Source organism: Pelophylax lessonae (genome assembly GCF_965119305.1).
Source record: "Pelophylax lessonae genome assembly, chromosome: 5".
Classification (NCBI taxonomy): Eukaryota; Metazoa; Chordata; class Amphibia; order Anura; family Ranidae; genus Pelophylax; species Pelophylax lessonae.
The window spans coordinates 70,676,344-70,699,285 of record NC_138772.1 but is presented as its reverse complement, the minus strand read 5'-3'; the positions used below and the strand labels follow the sequence as shown (position 1 = coordinate 70,699,285).

At 43.7% G+C, this 22,942-nt stretch overlaps 1 protein-coding gene across 1 annotated transcript in view; it reads right to left on the bottom strand.

Annotated features, from left to right (window-relative positions):
• PLXDC2 (plexin domain containing 2) overlaps positions 1–22,942 on the bottom strand; it is an 804,296-nt gene that overhangs the window by 46,752 nt on the left and 734,602 nt on the right. Inside the window, exons 11-12 of the mRNA XM_082259441.1 lie at positions 14,382–14,529; positions 2,382–2,420 (exon numbers count right to left, since the gene is read on the bottom strand). Coding sequence (XP_082115567.1) covers positions 2,382–2,420; positions 14,382–14,529 — 187 coding nt within the window. The remainder of the gene's footprint in view (positions 1–2,381; positions 2,421–14,381; positions 14,530–22,942) is intronic.

Below are 22,942 nucleotides of genomic sequence, written 5' to 3'. Positions count from 1 at the left end.
AATACCCAGCATTAGTGCCCACAATCAATATCCATATTATTGCCAGTCAGTGCCTGCTCATCTGTGCTGCCCATCAGTGCCGACTGTCAGTGCCGCCTCTTAGTGCCCATCAGTGCAGCCTATCTGTGCCCATCAGTGCCGCCTCATCAGCGCACATCAGTGTAGGAGGAAAATTACTTACTTTCAAAATTTACTTACCAAAAATAAGAAAAACTTTTTTTTCAAAATTTTCTGTCTTTTTTTTTTTTTTTTTAGAAATAAAAAACCCAGAAGTGATTTAATACCACCAAAAGAAAGCTCTATTTGTGTGAAAAAAAATGATAAAAATTTCAGATGGGTACAGTGTAGCATGGCCGCCCAATTGTCCTTCAAAGTGTGACAGTGCTGAAAGCTGAAAATTGGCCTGGGCAAACGGGGGTGAAAGTGCACTCTAATGAAGTGGTTAATTTACTGAATTTTTTCGCCTGCCTAAAACTTTTGCACAATAGTGTATATATCTTTAAATATATATCATCAGAACAGATATTAAAAGAGAACATTTTTAAGAGTAGTTGGGTTTTGCTTAGAACTCTATTTTAAGTTGAGAAAGATGAGGATTTCTTATTTGAAAACCTAACTGCAACTGCACACAATTTTTCCCTTTTCTATGATGAAAACAGGGGGCGTTAAATTCATGTATGTTGCATACATAGGACTGTAAAATTGGCAATAAGACTGCAGTAAGTCAGGACAGTTTAAAAAAATGGCTGTGAACTTGTGAACTTGGAATCTGAAAGCTGTGATCAATATCTCCATTTTTCTTTGCTACGGTTTCACTCGATAACCCTTTCTGTGAACAAGGCAACTACATTTGCTCATGCAAAGAATAATACAGTATGTTGTGGTTTGGTTATATGCAGTAAAGTGTCCAGTAGTGGATATGATCTTCTTAAAGTAACCACTAAAAAAATCAAGGAATTTGTTGTAAACAGAGAGATACAGAATATGAAATAATCTTTGCAAAACTGTTTTGTAACTACTGATGAAAATTGCTCAGGTAGTGAACTCGCCACCAGACCCACAAATATGGAGAAGATGTATAGTACAGTATAGCAGGGAATTGTAAGACTCTAAAAGCCATTCATGTGCTTGGAAAAATTTTGTGATCCTTATTATATACAGAGGTCATGAAATGCTTCACTCTTCTCAGAGGTAGAATGCAAAAGTCTCACCTTGTGCTGTGGGACTAGATAGGTAACCATCAATCTGTAAAGATAGCCACAGATGGATAAAAATTGGAATTCAAATTCGATATTCAATCCATCTATGGCGGTTCCCATTTGGCAGAAGTCGATCTAATATTTGACTTCTGTTGAACAGGAATGTTAGAAAATTGTCATTCAATCAGTGGCTGATCAGTGTATTCTGACAGCTTAGACATCCCATAATACGATAGTACACCTTGCTTGTGTGGATAGAAAATCTATTCTTTTTATTTTGTAATCAGCCAGCCTAGCTCTTAAAGGAGTTGTAAAGTCAGAAGGTTTTTATCTTAATGCATTCTTTGCATTAGAATAAAAAGCCTTCTGTGTGCAGCAGCCCACCTCAACCCCCTAATACTTACCTGAGCCCTCTGTCTATCCAGCGAGTCTCTCAGCTGTATGGAACTCTCTTTCCTGATTGGCTAAGATACAGCAGCAGCGCCATTGGCTCCCACTGCTGTCAATCAAACTCAGTCACCCAATCAGGAGAGATGAGGTGGGGCCAAATGGAGGCTCTGTGTCTGAATGGATACACGGAGCTGCAGCTCGGCTCAGGTGCCTCCATAGCAAGCTTCTTGCTTTGGGGGAACTCAAGAGGAGGTGGGGCCAGGAACTCCAATGAGAGACCCGAGAAGAGGAACCCGAGAAGAGGAGGATGCTCTGTGCACAATCAACTGCACAGAGAAGGTGAATATAATATGTTTTTTATTGTAATAGAAAAAAAAACAAGGCTTCACAGCCACTTTAAGCCCTGTACACACTGGCAGAATATTGGCCAAAAATAGCCGGTACAGTAAAAACCAGCCAACATGTGGCCTTTGTGTACAGGTCCTTGTCCAACAGAAGCTGATCTAACAAACCAGCTTCTATTGAAGGAAAATGTTGTAAAAACAGCAACCAATCGGCATCGGATCAGCACTCTCAGCCAATGGCTGTAAACGCGGACGGGTGTGTTCTGGTAGGGGGGTTTAGTCTCCCTGCATGGAAACAATAGCACAGTGGGAGAGATTGCTGTACTAACATAGCATAGTTAGTACAGAGACTTCCTCAGCTTTTTTTTCGTTCAGCCCGCTGAGTTGAATGAAAAAGAAAACTTACAGTGTGTACCAGGCATTACAATATCAGTAAATCAAGCCTTACCTCTGTTGTCTTTGAGGTGTAGCGCAATCTTTGTGTCATCTGAAAAAGAAACATGGCAGCAATTTGATATAGGCACAATATAAAGTGGAATCAGATACTCAGTAAGTAAACTCCAACAATAAACAATAAACTTTTCTCATTTGCTTCATTTTGATCTGTTAAATATACCAATGACATTTGGTTTTGTTATATCTGTTTGATAAAAATTAAAAGACAGGCGTTAGCCTTTTAGTGCATAATTATAAACAATCTCTGTGATTTTATGTAAAGTCTGAGATATTTATATCAAGAAAAGTCCCCAATGACTGTGATGTTATATCAATTGTGAAATAGTTCTTTCTTCTTTTATTTGAAAAGTGCTTTTCCACGTGCCCAGGTGAAATATACACCCACCAAATGGCTGCGGCCGACAAGCCTGATGTTTTAAATCCTGTGTATATGATGGTAGATCTTCTCCATGAAGGATCAAACACCACCCAGCTTCTAGATGTCACTGTCATCAACTCTCATTCGCTCATATCAGTAAATAAGAACCCAGAAACAAAGCATCATTTTATTTAAAAAGTGGATTTAAACAAAAATAGTTAAGGCTCCATTCACACCTGGGCGTTCTGAATTGTGGGCGGAATAAGGGCAATTCTGCCCGTGATTCGCAATTGCGGCAAAACGCGCAAAGCGTTTGCGATGCCATTATATCCCAATGGCACCCTAAACGAGGTTCAATTTTGCCACACAACAAATCGCTGCAAAATTGCGCAAAGAAAATCGCAGGACGTGTGTTGTCCAAAAGAAGTTTGGACAACTCACCACCCTGGCACCGCCACATGTAATGCCAGAGCCGGCATGCAACCTTGGTGGAACACTTACGGTTCAGCTTCTATGCATTTGACATGATGCGCCTCCTCAGGAGTATTTATAATTATATTTTATATCCATAATTATGCACTGAAACGCTAGCACCTGCCTTTACGTTTTTGTCATGTTGGAAGTGTTTTTACACTTAAGGGGGCTGCTGGATCTCTTTTATTCACACCATCTTATTGACTTTAATTTATTTAAGTGCAATTTTTGTAAGGTAGTTATACCCTATGGACAGCACCTTGAGATTGGTTTTCATATCTGTTTGATAAGTGCAAAAATGAAAAAATAAAAAAGTATATCAACCCCCCTGAGAGCCACTCTGAGGACCCAGGACCAGCCCCCCACCCTCTGCGGCATCAAGAATGACCAATTCTAAAATGTATGGTGGTGTTGAGGGTCTTACACAAAATGGTTACCTCAACCTCACTAAATGTAAGGTACTTTGTTCACTTTTTCCTTGTAATCCACTATTTTTTAGAGTTAATAATTATACATACATATCTCCTCTTATTTTTCCAGTGAATACTCTGGGTTATGTGGGTCTTTATCCTACTTTTCCGGCTTGACCCCTTGGGCCACTGAGGGCCACCACTACCATATGAATCTCATACTACACAGACTGCCAGTGGCAAAAGTTAATGTAATATATTTTATAACTATTGTTGCATTTCAATCAAGTTCAACCAAATTTGAGATTATACAATACATAAGCCCTGATGACAATACAGAAGCCCTGATGACAATACATAAGCCCTGATAAAGGAGGAGTAACTCTGTATATGTTAGAAATCTGGTTTTCTGTGCACTTTGCATTATATTTTCAAAGTTATCAGGGCCTTTATTCTGACTACAAGACACCTCCCTCCCTTCGGTGTGGTGAAGAGGATAGGGGTGTATGTTCTGTGGTCTTGTCCTAGTCCATAGATACTGTATGGTGATTGAGAATGGTCTCCCTAGGACACAATGTATATTACAGGCAGGATCACCAGATAAAAATAAAGGAAAAAGTCTGAAGAAAAGAAAAGTAGACTAATGCAGCTCCAATATCCCAAGACTGCTAGGCTGAAATATATTACGCTTTTGCTCTTGGGATTAGATTTACTTTAAAGCCCAACTGCGTGCGGGAAACATAAAAATGATCCCTTGCATCGAGGATGTGACCACACTGCGAGGGTTAATTGCTCGTTCAGGTCTAGGGGGCATAGAAAATAAGATCCACTTACCCAATGATCCTCTCATCCATGCTGCTAGACTGGCCCCACAGAGTCTCCTCTCCCAGTGTTCCAGTGGTCTAAGGTCCTAATGTCATCATGATCAAAGCAGGGTCCATCCCCATCCCTGCTTTGGACATAATGACGCAAAAGAGACAATCCACCGCTGGAGTGTGAGGGAGCTTCAGCTGCTTGGGGAGCAGAGGATCGAGTAAGTAAAAGTTCTTTTCCTCTCCCCTAAACTAGATAAGTAGTTAACCCTTGGAGTTGGGCTTTAACCCCTATACCGCCCAGCGCCCACCCTGGAATCCCCTTTAAAAGTTCTTAATGCCCGGGGGGGGGGGGGGGGACAGGAAGGATCGGTGATCATGTGATCATTGTGATTGGCTGTCACAATGGTCAATTGATTGAAAGCCATTTCCGCTGGCTACTGATGTTTTCTTGGGAACCAAGAGCCGTTTTCGGCAGCCCTGACGTTGTGTTGGGAGAACGTGTGCGACTTGTGGGCGTTAAAGCCCAGCTTTTTGCTGCCACATACATTGATTACTGTGGCGTAAAAGGGTAAAGTTTAAATGTATTATACAACAGTGATATGCTGTATACAGTACATATATAGAGATATATAAATACACTGAAAACCTGCTTTAACACATCTAGTATTGTGTATTAGTCCTCGTTGACATGGAAAATGCTACAGAGAATACCAGCGCATGGTCATGTTTACCCGCATGGGAATGCACAGGTATCCGATGGATCTCAGTGCAGTTAGTTCCATTGATGTCAATTGGGATGCAGGTTCTACCCAGACCCAGACACAGATTCTGCTCTTAATTTGACATCCGTGTGGATGTGGGTGCATGGCCCCAAATGCAGACAGTGTGTTCAGAGCTGTGCACCTGCACCCACACAAGTGTCAAAATGGGTGCAACATCTGTGTCCGTGCAGTTGCTGTATCCCATTTGACAGCAATGGAACTGCCTACATGGGAATGCACAGAACACCTGTGCATTCCCATTCGGGTAAACACAGTCTAGCACAGGCTTACACTGTGGTACCCCCCCCCCCCCCCATGTAAATAGGACCTTTAACAAAAAACTGCAACAGATAATCAGGCAGTTTACAACTGTATATTCTAACATGGGATCTTTGGGTGCAAGTAGGGTGATAAGAAAGTCCATAGGCATCTATTATAGCCACTTCTGGTGCGTTCCAAATGCATTCCAGATAGATGTGCGGCATCCCTGGGACACAAGCCAGCATCCCCGGCTCCCCCTGCCAGATCTGACAGCTACACCACCACCAGAGGCTCCCGCCAACTGGATGGCCAACACAGTGTCTACCTATGATGTGTCTATTTTGATCTTATCTCTCGTGAGTGTTTTTAACCCTTTGATCAAATAAACTGTACTAACTTACTGCACTTAGAAGACGCTTTCTCTTCTTGTCCCCATATCTCCAGTTTACAACTGAATATAGTTAGTACCAAGTCCTCTTCTAATGACATGTAGGTGTCTAAGTCCCAGGGTTCCATTAAAATAGGCAATAAAAATTAAATGAACAATTCAATGACATGACACCATAAATAATGAATTCCATGGATTCCTGTAATTAATGATATATTGAGAATCTATGTGCGAAGACTTGCTACAAAATAAATACTGTAGATAATTTCAGCAGATGTACTATATATTGTTCTTCCAAAACAGAACTGCTATGGGGAAAACTGTCACAGGAATGAAATTCGTGACAACATCGTCAAACTTTCTGCAAATATTTTTACTGTAGTAATTAGCTGTCAGATATAATAATGTATTATAATAACATTTCAGATTTTAACAGTTTATACACCAAACTTTAGCTAGTTCTGGACAGTTTAATTCTTGAGAAAATGGTTCTCTGGTCTAAAGCAAACCTGTCAAAGGCTATTACAAAGCAAAGTAACCCAGTGGCCATATAGAAGAATTCTTTGGTGCCCCAGCTGTTAAGTTCAGTACACTTTTTTTCTAACCTGTGGTAAAGCAGCGTGCTTAGTGAGAGCTGAAAATATATACAAAGCTACCTTGCTCGGAGGATTAGGCTAGCCATTCACACTTCAATTTCTACTGCTTAGATCTGCTGGCTGAATGGGAGGAATCAATAGATTTCTCCATTCACTCTAAACAGCAAGGATGGAGGAATCACCCCTTCTGGCTATTGTGTCTGATTGATTGCAGTCACTGTTCAGCCAATAATTGTCCACATGGCCCCTTAAATGTTTTACAATCAGGTAGTGGGGCGTTTTTTACCTTAAGGCCCCTTTCACACATGCTGTCCGTTTATCCGTTTTTCATCCATCCGTTGACGGATGAAAAACGGACATCAATGAATCTCTATGGAAAAACAGATGACAACGGATGATCATCCGTTAACATCCGTTTTCATCTGCTTCCGTCAATGTCAGTTTTTTTGAACAGATGAATGCCCTATTTTTCATCCGTCAAAAAAAACGGATCTAACGAAAAATGGATGTAAACGGACAAACGGTCCGTTTTTCATCCGTTTTTGCATTGGTAGTGGATGAAAAAAAACTGATGAAAAATTGATGAAAAACGGATGAAAAAGGACAAAGAAGGGATGAAAAGGGACGAAAAACGAATGAAAAGGGACGAAAAACGGATGAAAAACAGATACATTTGACGTGACTGAACTGATGAACTGAACGGACTATATGTGTGAAAGGGGCCTAAAGTGGATGTAAACCCCATTCATGAAATCTGACCTGGGCACATATATCTGTAGTGTTTACTTATCTCTCTCCAAAGCCCTAAGTCCCTTGTCTTTCTGCTGCTCCATTCCTCTGTTATCAGCATGATAACTTCTAACAAATTCCCTGACACGGGAGATAAAAGCCACTGGAAATTTGTGTCGGGGTGGGTGCATAGAGATAGATTAGCAGAGAGCTGGTCTATCCAAGGTTAAAAAAACAAGGGCAGAAGATTTAATAGATGTAAAGATGAAAAAAATGACTTGAGGTCCGCTTTAAAGAAGAGCTCCAGTGATTTTTATGTTTATTAAAAGTCAGCAGCTACAAAAAGTATATCTGCTGATTTTTAATAAACACACTCACCTGTCCCAGGATCCAGAGATGTGGTCACCCGAGCCATCACTTGTCTCCCTCTCCTCTCCCCAGAGCCGGCATTTCAACTATGGGCACCTGGCTGTGACAGCTTGGAGGCGCTGCGCCTCCTGAAGGGTCCAACAGTCTTGTGGGCCGATTCAGATATATCGGGGAAAGTGCATATTGGCCCCTGATATATCGGTGTTGCTGATAATCGGTCGATCCCTAGTTAGGAGGGCCCTGCTCCTGCGAGCTTACAATCAAATAGGGAGGGACTACTGAAACAAAAGGTAATAACTGTAAGGAATAAACTGATGAGGGAAGTAGAAGATTTGGTTATTAGCTAAAGGCAGAAAAGGCTTCCATGAAGAGATGAGTTTTCAGGGATCGCCTAAAAGTAGACAGAGTAGGTGATAACTGGACAATTTGGGTAGGGAATTCCAGAGGATGGGAGAGGCTCTGGAGAAGTCCTGGAAATGAGCATGGGAGGAGGAGGCAAGGGAGCTAGAGAGCAGAAGGTCTTGGGAGGAGGGGAGAGGACGGTTTGGGTGATATTTGGATATAAGATCCTAAACCTGATCCCCTGTGTCAGTAAGTGCCAGCTGCAGGGGAGAGAAGGGAGTTCTCGACAATGGCTGGAATACCCAGGAGTGGTGGCATCCCCCATAGGCTCCTATGACCCATCTGTTGTATTTATTGTAAGCTAGCAATCATAAAGCAGACATAGGCCCCTTTCACACTTGTGTGACTTCAAAGTCGCGCAATTTTACCGTGATTTTGACGCAACGTTTTGCCGCGATTTTGACTGGGCTTATAATGTCTTTTACTCAAAATGCATCAAAATCATGCCAAAAGTAGTGCAGGGGCTACTTTGAAGTCAGTGTGACTTCAAATCGCACAGATATGAATGGGGCTCATTGGGAATCATGGAGAACGACTTGTCATGCGATTTTGCAGTCCCAAATCGCATGACAAGTCGCACAATTATGAAAGGGGCCTTAAGAAGGGTGCTGCAGATATGATGTACAGGAGAAGTTTAGAAATTGGTAGGGTATTTTTTTAAAAACATACCTTTTGTAGTAAAGTACATACTTAGAAATTGTACTAAATATCCAGTTCAGTGATAAGTAACAAAAATGAACTGTTTTACTTTGTATGCCATTCAGTTTCTTAAAACATTCCAAAGGTCACAGCTTCAAAAAAGGAAAATAAAGCTGTTCATTGTACTATTTGTCACAGCACACTGTTTATATCAGCGATATTTCCTTCAGTACTGTGCATGGTGAATTTGTTTTATTTACAGCACTGCTAACCTCTCTTCCATATCCTTCTGTTATTGCCAAATGCTTATTGAAAGAGATCTATCAGCTGCTAAGGGAATGTTTGTATTTGCTATAAAAGCATAATCTGATCAATGCTCTGTTTGCTTTTATGCTTTGTTTTCTGGCATATTCATAATTTAAAGGCAAAAATAAGACATGCAAGGCTGTTTTAAACTATAACAGCTCCACGGCCCTGAAAGCAGCATGACCCCGACTCTCCAGATGTCCACTTTTATTTGCATACATGATGGTGGCTACAGCCAAGGGTCATAAAGATGGATCAAGCTTCCACAATGCTGACAGCTCACCGCCACCGAGCACTATAAAGCTAAAGAGAGACTAGCTAATTATTTTTAAAGTTTAACCACGTAAGGACTAGAAAGTTTTACCCCCTTAATGACCAGGCCCTTTTTTGTTAAAAAAAAGCACCTCGCTACTTTAACCACTTCTGGACCGAAAGGATTTGCTCCCTTAATGACCAGGCTATTTTTTGCGATTCGGCACTGCGTTACTTTAACTGACAATTGTGCAGTCGTGCGACGCTGTACCCAAATACAATTGATGTTCTTTTTTTCCCCAAACAAATAGAGCTTTCTTTTGGTGGTATTTTATCACCTCAGAAATTTTTATTTTTTGTGCTATAAACAAAATAAGAGCGACAATTCTAAAAAAATATATATTTTTTTTTTACCAATAAAAAAATGTAAAGATCAAACTTTTTCATCTTTTTAGGCCAATTTGTATTCAGCTACATATTTTTGGTAAAAAAAAAATCCCAATAAGTGTATATTGATTGGTTTGCACAAAAGTTATTGCATCTACAAACAAGGGTGATAAAGTCACGTTGGTTGTGACGCAACGCGTCGGGAGCAGCCGGGTGGCATCACTTCCAGTCTACGGCCGTGACCGGAAGTTCGGATTCTCTTCACCGCATATTGCGGGGACCGAGCGATCCATCTGTTATATGCTATATCTGCAACTGTACTGTAAGTTACTACTTTTTTTTAAATAAAATTGATTCTGCTTACTGCACCATGAAGCCCTCTCTCTATTATATTTGTATATGAGTGAAACATCAAGGGGATATACATCTTGCTGCTGTCTTCCATGTGTTATTTGTAACATGATTAATTATTATTCATTACAGGTACTTATATAGCACAATCAATTTATACAGTGATATATATATATATATATATATATATATATATATATTTTACAAATTCACATCATGGAGTTTAGAATCTAAGCTCCTGAACTCACATTCATATACTAGGGGCAAGGAGCAATAAACCTACCAGCTTGTCTTTGAAGTGTGGGAGGAAACCCACGCTGGTAGAGGGAGAACATGCAAACTTCAAGCAGTTAGTGCCATGGTTGGGATTATGAACCGACAACCCTAGTGCTACCAGGCAGAAGTGCTAACCACTTAGCTACTGTGCATCTACTTAAAGTGGAGTTCCACCCTCATTTTATACTTACCTCCATCTTCTCGCTCCGGGTCACCTGAAAAACAAATGGATAATCGCATTTTTTTTTTTTTTTTTACTTACCTCGTAGCGAAGAAAATATACTTACCTTACTTCCTTCTTCCTCCTTCCTCGGCCGCGGCCCGTCGTCACTTCCTGGCTCTGCAATGATTCCTGGGAGCTGAACGTCATCGCTCCCAGGAATCATTGCGCCTGCACCGGCCCCGATGTCACTTCCGGGGCGCGCGCGTCATCCCCTTCTAAACAGCTTCTTCGAGGACGCGCTGGCTTCAAGCTGCCCACATCTGAGATGGCAGCGCTGGACAAGACTTTTTCAAGGTAAGTATTTGTCCTAACAGGTAAGTGCAACCCGGGACAGATCAGAGGCTAGCCATTGTGGAATGCACTAGCCCTGACTGTCCCGGGGGTATTTTTAAAAAAAAAAAAAATTCCAGGGTGGAACTCCGCTTTAATCGAAATAATAATTGTGTCACCTACCTTGGTCACGGTTTACCTTTATTCTATCTTGGTTACCAAGCAACTGGCCCCACCCACACTCTGCCCATCTTCTAAAAAATCTCTAATCATGGGCAGTGCTAGGTTTCTAAAATATGCATGTAGCACCCTACTATGTAGGTGCTAGGATGAGTGCATTATAGTTTTTGGTTGCTCTGCTTAGCAGAGAGACAGCTAGGTACATTTCATTGCTGTCTGCTTAACAGGGAGCGGTGATCAGCTAGTGTAGTCTGCTTATGCTGTCTTGAAGTTTCACACTGTCCTAGCAACTATGGAAAGTGCTGGATAGTAGGTGAAAATCATGCAGATGGGAGCATGAATATTCATATAGCCCTGGCCAAATACAAGGGAAGAAGCCCTTAGTCATGCTGGGTGCCTGTATTCATGGCTTTGGGTCCACATGGCTTTGGGTCATTCCTAGCAGAGAATTGCACCAGGTTGGAGGTTGGAGGAGAGGCACTGCCACCCCCAGCACCTGCTACCATGTGGCCTCAGGTGGGAGACCGGAGGGCCTACATTGCAGACATGTGGCCCTAGGTGGGAGACCTGAGGGCTTGAAGTCTGTGTGGCTGATCCTGGTCCTACTATAGCAGACAGAGGGAGAGTCCACAGTACATCTGGTCTGGTATCACGGAGAGAGAAGGCTGCCGGAGGTGCTTCAGGAGCCTTGTGAGTACAAACACCAGTGGCGGCCGGTGTATTGAGGGCGCAGGGGCACCGCCCCCCCATCCATGTGTCCGGCCCCCTAATCTGCATGCAGGGCGCCGGACGCATGGAGCTTAATGGGTTTTTTTTTTAAATCACCTGATTAGAGCCAGAGGCTCTAATAGGGTGATGCAAAGGGTGGAGCCTGGGCGCAGAGCAGTGCGCCCGAGCCCACCCATTGTGTGACAATAGCGAATTAAAATTCGCTAATGTCAAAAGCGATCCTCCTCCTGGCCAATCAGGAAGCGTCTCCGGTACGCGCTTCCTGATTGGCCGCAAGGCAAACCCCATGCCATTGGCCGAGGAGGAGGCGGGAGTGGGAGGACTGGAGGAGACGCGCCACCGGGGGACACAGTGAGGAGAAGTCGCGCCGGGACTGAAGAGAAGCCGCGGCTGCTCCAGGGCTCCAGGTAAGTGCATTGGTCTCGGGGGGCCCCCCACTGCATTGAAGGGGGCACGCACGCTGGTCTCTGCATTGATGGGGGCATGGCACGCTGGTCACTGCATTGAAGGGGGCACGGAAAGCTGGTCTCTGCATTGATGGGGGCACGGCACGCTGGTCACTGCATTGATGGGGGCACGCACACTGGTCTCTGCATTGATGGGGGCGCGGCACGCTGGTCACTGCATTGAAGGGGGCACAGCAAGCTGGTCACTGCATTGATGGGGGCACGACACGCTGGTCATTGCATTGAAGGGGGCACGGCAAGCTGGCCACTGCATTGAAGGGGGGCACGGCATGCTGGTCACTGCATTGATGGGGGTACGGCACGCTGGTCACTGCATTGAAGGGGGCACGGCAAGCTGGTCACTGCATTGAAGGCGGCACGGCAGGCTGGTCACTGCATTGATGGGGGCACGGCAAGCTGGTCACTGCATTGATGGGGACACGGCACGCTGGTCACTGCATTGATGGGGGCATGGCAAGCTGGTCACTGCATTGAAGGAGGCAGGGCAAGCTGGTCACTGCATTGATGGGGGCACGGCAAGCTGGTCACTGCATTGAAGGGGGCACAGCAAGCTGGTCACTGCATTGAAGGGGGCACAGCAAGCTGGTCACTGCATTGAAGGGGGCACGGCAAGCTGGTCACTGCATTGATGGGGGCACGGCACGCTGGTCACTGCATTAATGGGGGCACGGCACGCTGGTCACTGCATTGATGGGGGCACGGCACGCTGGTCACTGCATTGATGGGTGCATGCTGGTCACTACATTGAATGGGAGCATGCTGTGGTAACTCAGCATTGAATGGGGGCATGCTGTGGTAACTCTACATTGAATGGGGCACACTGTAGTAACTCTACATTGAATGGGGGCACGCTGTAGTAACTCTGCATTGATGGGGGCACACTATACTTTGATTACTAAAGGCCCCTTTCACACTTTTGTGACCTCAAAGTCATGCAATTTTTTGCCGCGTTTTTTGCCGCAAAGCAATGCCTATTCGATTTTTTCTGTTTGCGCCCCCCCCCCCCCCCAAAAAAATGTTGAGCACCAGCCGCCACTAACAAACACCCTAAAGATCTTTAGAAAGTTAACCTCCTCTTGTGTTTTTAGTCAGCTGAGGGTCCACACAAGGAGAACACTGGCTAGTCCAGGACTGTCCACTACTTTACTAAGGGACATTGCTCAGTTCTCCAATCAGTTTGGCGCTGCTGTGAAGAAGTCTTTATCTGCCCATTTGCAAGGACTTTAGCCAAGTTTCACTAGAAAAGGAAGTTAGAGTCCTCTGTGAATAGTTCAGTTTGGAAGTATCCAACTATATCCCTTTCCCTATCCGAGTTTCCCAATAAAACAACAACAACAAAAAACCCTTAGACTGGTCATTGGAGTAATGTGCGGAAGTGAGTGTGGACCTGGCAGTAGGAAATACCTTGTGCCTGGCTACTGGGAAAAAAGTGTGGAAGACTGGGCAAAATGCCAGAGGCTCCTGCGGAGGTAGTGAGCCGAGATAATTTGGGATGCCGCACCTGCTGATGAATGACGCGCACCCGCAGGGAAGTCTCAGGGTTGGAGCCGAGATGATTTCATTTAGTGACTGGGCATGCGCAGTGGGGCACATGGCAACAGCTGATGAATGGCGTAGTGTAACATTTAAAAAACACTACCCCATGAAAACTCAGATGATGAATGACGTACCCTCGTGACGAGGGTAGGGAATTTTCACAGGGTTGGGTTTTTTAACATTACAACGTCCTTAATTCTCCTGGGAAATGACAAATATAAGTGTTGGATGATGGTGGATAATGGAACCTGATACCACTCTTCATGCAAAAGTCCAGGTCACAATCCTGTGCAATGTCCTTTTGTCTCTTTCGCTCAGTTGATCATGTCGACTGCGCTTATCAGATGACGTTTTCCGGTAAACTGTATGCTCTGTCATAATCTATGATACTGTACCTCGCGACACCAAAAATAAATTGGCAACTTCAGTCACAGAGGCACCAGCTAAGCCGAGACCAACAATTTGCTGTCTTTGAAACTAAGTAAGCTCTGACATGACTCTGTATTACAAGCAACACATACAGTGAATGGCTTTAGTCAAATTAGTCTTCCCATCTGTTAGCTGGGTGTCTCATCAATGTTACATACTTTCAACATGAAACATGTCGTCACTTTCACACCTAAAAATCATGTAGTATTTGCATATTTTTGTCCAACCCCTGTATTTGGTAAGGTTGAATAGAGACACCAATCCATCCAATTCAACCTGTGCTAGTGTGCGTGCGTGCGTATATGTGTTTATGTCAATGATGACACTGACATACACGGACCGGCATGAGCTTCACTATTCCAAGAAAAACATTTGCCAACTCACCTTCTGTTGGGAGGCTGCTTGGCAGGTGTGACGTTGTTAGCTTGGCGGTTGTAGTAAAATGTCTGGAGGTCGTGCCATGAATTCCAGAAGTGGTGTGACGTGGGAGTTGGGTAGTGGGAAAGAAGTCTTCACATACTTTATCTTTTGACTAATGGAAGAAAAAATAAAAAATAAATTCAGTAAAAAAGAGATTTCATTACAAAAAATAAAAATTAGGAAACAAAAGTAGACCTTAGATTGATTTTATATTTATGGAAATAACAAATGAGCTTTCATTCAAAATTGTAAAATGGTTTTACATTTGAAGATGCCTTTGCAGCTTCTTTTTTATTAAACATACAGTACTGAGAATACGTTTTAGGCAGGAGTGAAAAAATGCTGTAAATTAAGAATGCTTTCAGAAATAGAAGTGGTAATAGTTTATTTTTATCAATTAACAAAAGGGAAAGTAAATGAACAGAATAGAAATCCAAATCAAATCAGTATTTGGTGTTACCACCCTTTGCCTTTCAAAACAGCATAATTTCTTCTAGGTACATTTGCACACAGTTTTGAAGGAACTCGGCAGGTAGGTGGTTCCAAACATCTTGGACAACTAACCACAGATCTTCTGTGGATGTAAGCTGCTTCAAATCCTTCTGTGTAATGTAATCTTAGGCAGACTTGATGATCTTGAGATCAGGGCTCTGTGGGGGCCAAATGATCCCTTCCAGAACTTCTTGTTCTTCTTTACACTGAAGATAGCTCTTAATGACATTGGCTTATGTTTGGGGTCGTTGTCCTGCTGCAGAATACATTTGGGGCCAGTCACATGCCTCCCTGATGGTATGGCATGATGGATAAGTATCTGCCTGTATTTCTCAGCATTGAGGACACCATTGATCCTAACCAAATCTTCAACTCCACTTACAGAAATGAAGCCCCAAACTTGCAAGGAACCTCCACCATGCTTCACTGTTGCCTGCAGACAATGATTATTGTACCGCTCTTCGGCCCTTTCCCCAACAAACTGCCTCCTGCTACAGCCAAATATTTCACATTTTGTCTCATCAGTCCAGAGCACATGCTGCCATTTTTCTGCAACCCAGTTTCTATGTTTTTGAGCATAGTTGAGTCACTGTCAAGGTCTTACCTTACCCTCCTGTTGGCAGCCATCTTGGACATGTGCAGACTGCTGTCTCTTATAAACTCTGATTGCATCATCACTTGCCTGCTGCCTGGGTGTCGCATAGTGAAGATGCTGCACACCTGACTATATCTATCACCTAATGAGTTGCAGTCCTCGCCCTTGCGTTTGTGCTCCAAGGTGCATCTCTGCTAGCAGTCTTCTTTTCTCCGTGTTCCTCCGTGTATGACCTGGCTTGGCTGATGACTCTCCTGGCTCTCGACCCTGCATTGGCAGATGACCCCGCATTGGCAGAGGACCCAGCAATGGCAGACTACCCACTTCTGGACTCGATCCCCAGCTTGGATGACTATCCATTTCTGGACTTGATCCCGGCTTGTTCCTAATCTCGCTTGATCACTCTTACTGTGCGTTTATTGTTGTTTGCTTCAATAAAATGCTTTATTTTACCTGCATTCCCATGTGGTCTGGTTTCCTGCCCCCCTGACAGTATGCAAGGGCCATGAATCCTGACGATGCAGGTACTCCTACACTCCCCATGCTGGTTACCAGGCTTGATCAACAAGATCACCTTTACACGAACATTACACCTTGCTCCTTGTGCTGCTAGGCCGGTGGTTCCTCCTGTTGTTGCTCCTGCTGCCCCTGTTTCCGTTCCTGCAGTTGCAGCTGGAGTTTCTGTTACCAGAGGGATGACTGGTTCAGACCCTCGTATAGTTTATATTCCTATCGCACACCTTCCTGGTTTGTAGGCTCGTATATATTGGGTGCTGAAGCGATCACCAGTTAACAACTGGATTAGTTACAAGTAAATACATATTCGCCAGCACACCAAGGCTCTTGCAAAAGCAGTCCAAAAACTTTATTCAAGTTACGATCATATAAAAAAAATAGTGCAACTTTTCGGAGCCGCACAGGACCCCTTCGTCAGGCATGTGACATCACATGACATCACATGTGACATGATAATCGTGAGTATCAAGATGTATTTGACATGGTGCTCATCCTCCTCATCATCCGTACGATTGTGCTATAGACTTGCAACCTGGTGCCATTCCCCCTGGTGGCAGGGTTTATCCTCTTTCGGTTGCGGCGAATAAGGCTACGGAGGAGTACGTTGCGGATGCGCTACCCCGGGGGTACATTCCCAAGTCCACTTCTCCAGCGGGTGTCGGTTTTTTCTTCATAAAGAAAAAGGGGGACGAGTTGAAACCTTGCATTGATTATAGGGGCCTTAATCGCAACACGGTCAAGAATGCATACCAGATTCCATTGATTACTGAATTGTTCGACCGCCTCAAGGGAGCAACGGTCTTTACCAAGCTTGACCTACGGGCCACATATAACCTTGTTAGGATAAAGGAGGGCGACTCTCTGGTTATGCCTTTTGGCTTGTGCAATGCACCCGCTGTCTTCCAGGAGTTCATCAATGATGTCTTTCATGATATGTTGCAGCAATGCTTGGTAGTCTATTTGGACGACATCTTGATTTACTCAGACTCTATTGAATCACACTACCTGGATGTCAGATGGGTGCTGCAACGGTTACGTGAGAATGGGCTTTTCTGTAAGCTTGAGAAATGTGAATTCCACCTGTCTCAGGTTGCCTTCTTGGGTTACATCATTTCTGCTGAAGGGCTCTCCATGGACCCACAGAAAGCTTCGGCTGTTCTACAATGGCCTTGCCCCAGTGGTCTCTGGTCCATTCAGCGTTTCCTTGGGTTTGCCAACTACTATTGGAAATTTATCAGGAACTTTTCCTATTTGGCCAAACCTGTCTCAGATCTGACCAAGAGGGGCAGCGATTCCCACAATTGGACCCCTGCTGCCATCCAAGCTTTTGAGGCCCTCAAGTCTAATTTTGCTTTGGCTCCTATTCTGTCTCATCCCAATTCTAGTTTGCCCTTTGTCTTAGAGGTGGATGCGTCTGAGATGGGAGTAGGCACCCTCCTGTCTCAGCGTCGGACACCAGATGGACCCTTACTTCCTTGTGGGTTCTACTCCAAGAAGCTGTCTCCAGCTGAATGCAATTAGGAGATTGGAGACAGAGAGATCTTAGCCATTATCCTGGCTCTCAAAGAGTGGAGACACAGCAGCATCTTGGATTCTCGTCTGTTCCAAGGTCAGATTCAATATCTCGTGTGCTGGAAGGGTTAATGGCCTGCTGATGTTAATGCTCCCACCCTTCTCCGCGCTTTCTGTGCTCGCTTTCCTCAAAAATTGTTTTTTGATCCGCAGAGGAGGGGCCATTGAGGGGAGGGTACTGTCAAGGTCTTACCTTGCCCTCCTGTTGGCAGCCATCTTGGACATGTGCAGACGGCTGCCTCTTAAAGACTCTGATTGCATCATCACTTGCCGGCTGCCTGGGTGTCACACGGTAATGATGCTGCACACCTGACTATATCTATCACCTGATGAGTTGCCCTTGCCCTTGCGTTTGTGCTGTTCTCTGTGTTCCTCCATGTATGACCTGGCTTGGCTGACGACTCTCCAGGCTCTCGACCCTGCAACGGCAGACAACCCCGCATCTGGCTTGGATCATTACCCGCTTCTAGACTTGACCTTGGCTTGTTCCTGATCTCGCTTCCTCACTCTTGCTGTGCGTTTATTGTTGTTTGCTTCAATAAACTGCTATATTGTACCTGCATTCCTGTGTGGTCTGGTTTCCTGGCACCCTGACAGTCACTTAGCCTTGTTTCTATGGTCAGGACCAATTGTGTTCTGGCAGCATGTGCTCTGGACTGATGAGTCCAAATGTGAAATATTTGGCTGTAGCAGGAGGCAGTTTGTTGGGGAAAGGGCCAACGAGCGGTACAATAATCATTGTCTGCAGGCAACAGTGAAGCATGGTGGAGGTTCCTTGCAAGTTTGGGGCTTCATTTCTGTAAGTGGAGTTGAAGATTTGGTTAGGATCAATGGTGTCCTCAATGCTGAAAAATACAGGCAGATACTTATCCATCATGACATAGCATCAAGGAGGCATGTGATTGGCCCCAAATTTATTCTGCAGCAGGACAATGACCCCAAACATACAGCCAATGTCATGAAGAACTATCTTCAGTGTGAAGAAGAACAAGGAGTCCTGGAAGTGATGATTTGGCCCCACGAAGCTCTGAACTCAAAATCATGGGGTCTGTCTGGGATTACATGATGAGATAGAGGGCTGTGGTTAGTTCTCCAAAATGTCTGTAACAACCTACCTGCCAAGTTCCTTCAAAAACTGTGTGCAAGTGTACCTAGAATAATTGATGGCAAAGGGTGGTCACACCAAATATTGATTTGATATGGATTTCTATTCTGTTCATTTACTTTCCCTTTTGTTAACTCATAAAAATAACCTATTACCCCTTCTATTTCTGAAAGCTTTCTTAATTTACAGCATTTTTTCACTCCTGCCTAAAACGTATGCTCAGTACTGTATGTTTATTAACCACTTTACCGCTGAGTACCGTAGTACTACTGCGGCAAAGTGGCTCTTGTAGGTCTGACGACGTAGACCTACGTCGCCAGACTCCTCCCCCTGTAGGCGGCGCTCGCGTGCCGCCAGAGGCGCGCTCCCGCTGTTTTCATTCACAGCGGGAGTCGGGCCAGGGGAGGAGCAGCGGCGATCGCCGCTGCTCTGCCCCCATCGTCGGGGAATCCAGTTTGGAGATCCGCCCGCCTGTGTAAACAGAGCGGGCGGATCTCCTCAGTGACAGGGACTGACAGATCGGAGTGTTCAGCATAGCTGGACATCCGATCTGTCCTTGTCTCACTCAGTCACCTCCCCCCCCACACGTCAGTAAGCACCAGGCATACATTAACCCCTCCCTCTCCAATAAAATTAACCCCTTCCCTGCCAGTGTCATTTTTACAGTAACAGTGCATATTTATAGCACTGATTACTGTAGTAATGTCACTGGTACCCCCAAAAGTGTCAAAAATGTCAGTCAAGGGTCCGATCTGTCCGCCGCAATGTCGCAGTCCCGCAAAAAAAATCGCAGATCACCGCCATTACTCGTTAAAAAAAAAAACACCAAAAATGACATAAATCTTTCCCTTTGTTAGTAAACGCAATAACTTTTGCGCAAACCAATCAAAATATGCTTATTGAGATTTTTTTTTTACCAAACATAGGTAGCAGAAAACAAATTGGCCAAAAATTAAAAAAAAATTGGTTTTTACATCTTTTTTGGGGGGAATTTCATATAAAAAAATGTTAAAAATATTGTTATTTTTTCAAATTAAACGCTTTTTTTTGTTTATAGCGCAAAAAGTAAAAATCGCACAGGTGATCAAATACCACCAAAAGAAAGCTCTGTTTGTGGGAAAAAAAGGACGTAAATTTCGTTTGGGTACGGCGTCGCATGGCCGCGCATTTGTCAGTTAAATTCGCACAGCGCCGAATCGCAAAAAGTGGCCCAGACGTAAGACAGCAAAATGCTCTAGTGGTAAAGTGGTTAAAAAAGAAGCTGCAAAGGCAGACATTTTTATATTTTATTATTTTATTTAAATGGACAGCACAACAATGTTTTACGTAAAAAAAAAGATTCTGGCATTTCCAGTAAAAAAAGAAAACATATATAATGTCGCAGAAAACAAACGCGATCTTTAACTTGGTGCAAGGATAAATATTTTTAGTTATGCGTGTGAAATGTATAGTCAATGTCATTATGCGGGGTTAAAGAGTTACATTATCTCTCCCTGAACTGTGCTTCCATTATGAATCCATTAGTGGTGAAGAGTTTGAAGTATTCGCTTTGAGCATCCTGTACAGAGCAATGGGTCATACATGAACGCTTTTAGTCTGGAAAAGGTACAAAAAAGTATACAGCAGGCTCAGAATACAAATGACGCGCTCCAGCAGTCGCTAACAACCATTTAGCAAAAGCCAACTAATCGTTAATTAGCTCTCAGGCAGAACTCTGCCCTATTTTTATGGACGTCAAAACAAGAATAATTAAATGTTCATCGATTTCAAGAAACAATGGATTGAATGCAAAGATGTTCAAAGGGGAAAGTTGTTGAAGAATGACTTATTTTGGAAGCATATGTCTTATAGATCTTTGTCTTTGTATACATTCTTGTTAACGAGTCTGTTTTCATGAATATATTTAGTGGAAGAAAACAGTAATAACACTCCACTTCTTTGTAAACTGGATTATCTCCTAACACTTTTTGTTCATTTTTATTTTTACAACCAGAAATCTATCCAACAATAAAAATGAAGAGCCCATACAAAAAATTAAAATAATAAAATCAACTTTAGCAGCAATTTCCAGGTTCAATTCAGATATTTCCCTTGCCGTACTTTTTTCTGCAGCTAGATGTCCTCAGTCTGATGGCCAGCATAATTAAACTCACTTCCTCGGTGCCAAGATCGTCCTTGACCTGCTATATCATGTGACTGGACAGTAAAAGGAGAAGTAGCACAGTAAAGAGCTCATCTCTCTATCACTCTGCTCTCTCCTCCTTTCATCATGCCTCTTGTCAGCATATGAACTGATTGTCTCCTTGTTCCTCTCACACTGTAGCCCTGCTGTGCCGGAACGAAAGAAGGCTGATACCAGGTCAAATTCAGGGACCTACACTGCCTATATTTAATAAAAAAAAACAAATACATTTAATGATATGTGTCTTTTATATCTGCACGGAGCTCATCTTTGATAAAAAAAATAAATATATATATATATATATATATATATATATATATATATTTATTTATTTTCTTTTTACAGAAGTTGTTGCAATGACTAAGGCTACATTCACACCTGAGCGTAGCGTTTTTCGCGCGTTTTTTACCGCGATTTTACCGCGATTTTTGCGGCGTTTTTTACCGCGATTTTACCGCGATTTTTACCGCGATTTTTGTGCAGGCGTTTTTAGATTGAATAGAGATCAATGGAAAACGCCTGTAATCTGCCCAAAAAGAAGCTCATGTACTTTTTTGAGCGTTGGGCGTTTTGTATACAGCGTCAAAACGCTCAGATGTGAACAGGGGCCATTGAAATGAATAGGATTTGTCTTGTTGGGCGTTTTGAGAGCTGATCCTAGAGCAGAAAAACGCCCCAAAAACGCCCCAAAACGCCTAGATGTGAACGGAGCCTAAATATATTACTATAAACAAAATCAGTGTTTTGTATCTTGACATTTACATTGTTTATACTAATACTACACTCAGGTGCCCCTTCCTGTCTTCCCCTCCTTAGCTTTATTCCACAGAACTGGCTTTCTCTCAGGATAGCTGCCGCCATTAATTTATTACATGGACTCATGGACTCTAAGTTCAAGTTTTAGTAGTACTACTTATGGATTACAATATTGTCTGTTCTGAATGTGCCTAATTACTATTGTAGCACCCTCCTAGATAGTTGCTAGGAAGGAAAATAGTTTGCTTTACAGAGAAGCAGCAGGCAAATCATAGTCTGCTCCATCTGCTTATCAGGGGAGCCTGATCAGTAGTTATGCCTGTTGCATGTGTCCATGTGTGATTCATCTGGGCTGAGGGAGCGTCCCCACTGTATCCGATAGGGGAGCCTGTTGGACAGTGGAGGAAACCCAGCCAGTGACACACAGGCTTTGTAACTATCCCAGTGGGTTGGCACAAACAGTGGTGCATCCTGGGATATGTTATAAAAGCCAAGGGAACATGTGACAGGGTGTCTTTGGGCAGGAAGCCAGGTCCCAGTAGGAGGGTGATGGCTGTCTCTCCTCCTGCCTGTATGGAAGGGGGTCACCGGAGGTCAGCCCAGTGAGCCAGAAGTGTGGTGCTGAGCCAGGAGGTCCAGGATACTGACAAGTGGAGCTGAAGGCAAAGCAAACTTGGGAAAAACAGTGACCGTGAGTACCGGGAAGCTTGGCAGGGGTCTGCCCAGGAAGGGGACCACTCCCGTGGAGAGTCAGTGGACAGGGGCTAGTACGCACAGAAAGTAAGAAAGGGGGTACCAAGTTAAGACCCTGAAGATAAACTATAACAGGTTCATATTCTTTATCTTCACTTCAGTGTCAAGGTGAAGCAGCGGCCTTGCCATGCACACTGCAGCTAGTTGTCCTCAAGATTTATACATAGTTCATAGTTGGAGTATCCCACTCATCCCTTCTCTAATCCCAGTTCCAAATAAAACACAAAAAAACAAATCCCTGGGACTGTTTATTGTCTGAGCCAAGCATCTAAAGTGATAGGTTTCTACAGACTGTTGCTACGGGTAACCCAGGGGAATCCAGAAAGTGCAATTCTCAGCAGTCCTCTAGGGGGCAGTGCTACACTATTATTCTACACGTATACATTGTCTTTGCACCAGCAGTTACCGTAATTGCTAGTCTGCTATCGGAATGGGTCAGCACTGTCACACCTGTCCAGCAAGCTGGGAGGTGATCTAGGAAATAGTGCACCTGAAACAGGAAGAAGCAGAGATCCTCCTGGCTGTGCAGTGTTGTAGAGGTGTGTAAATCTCAA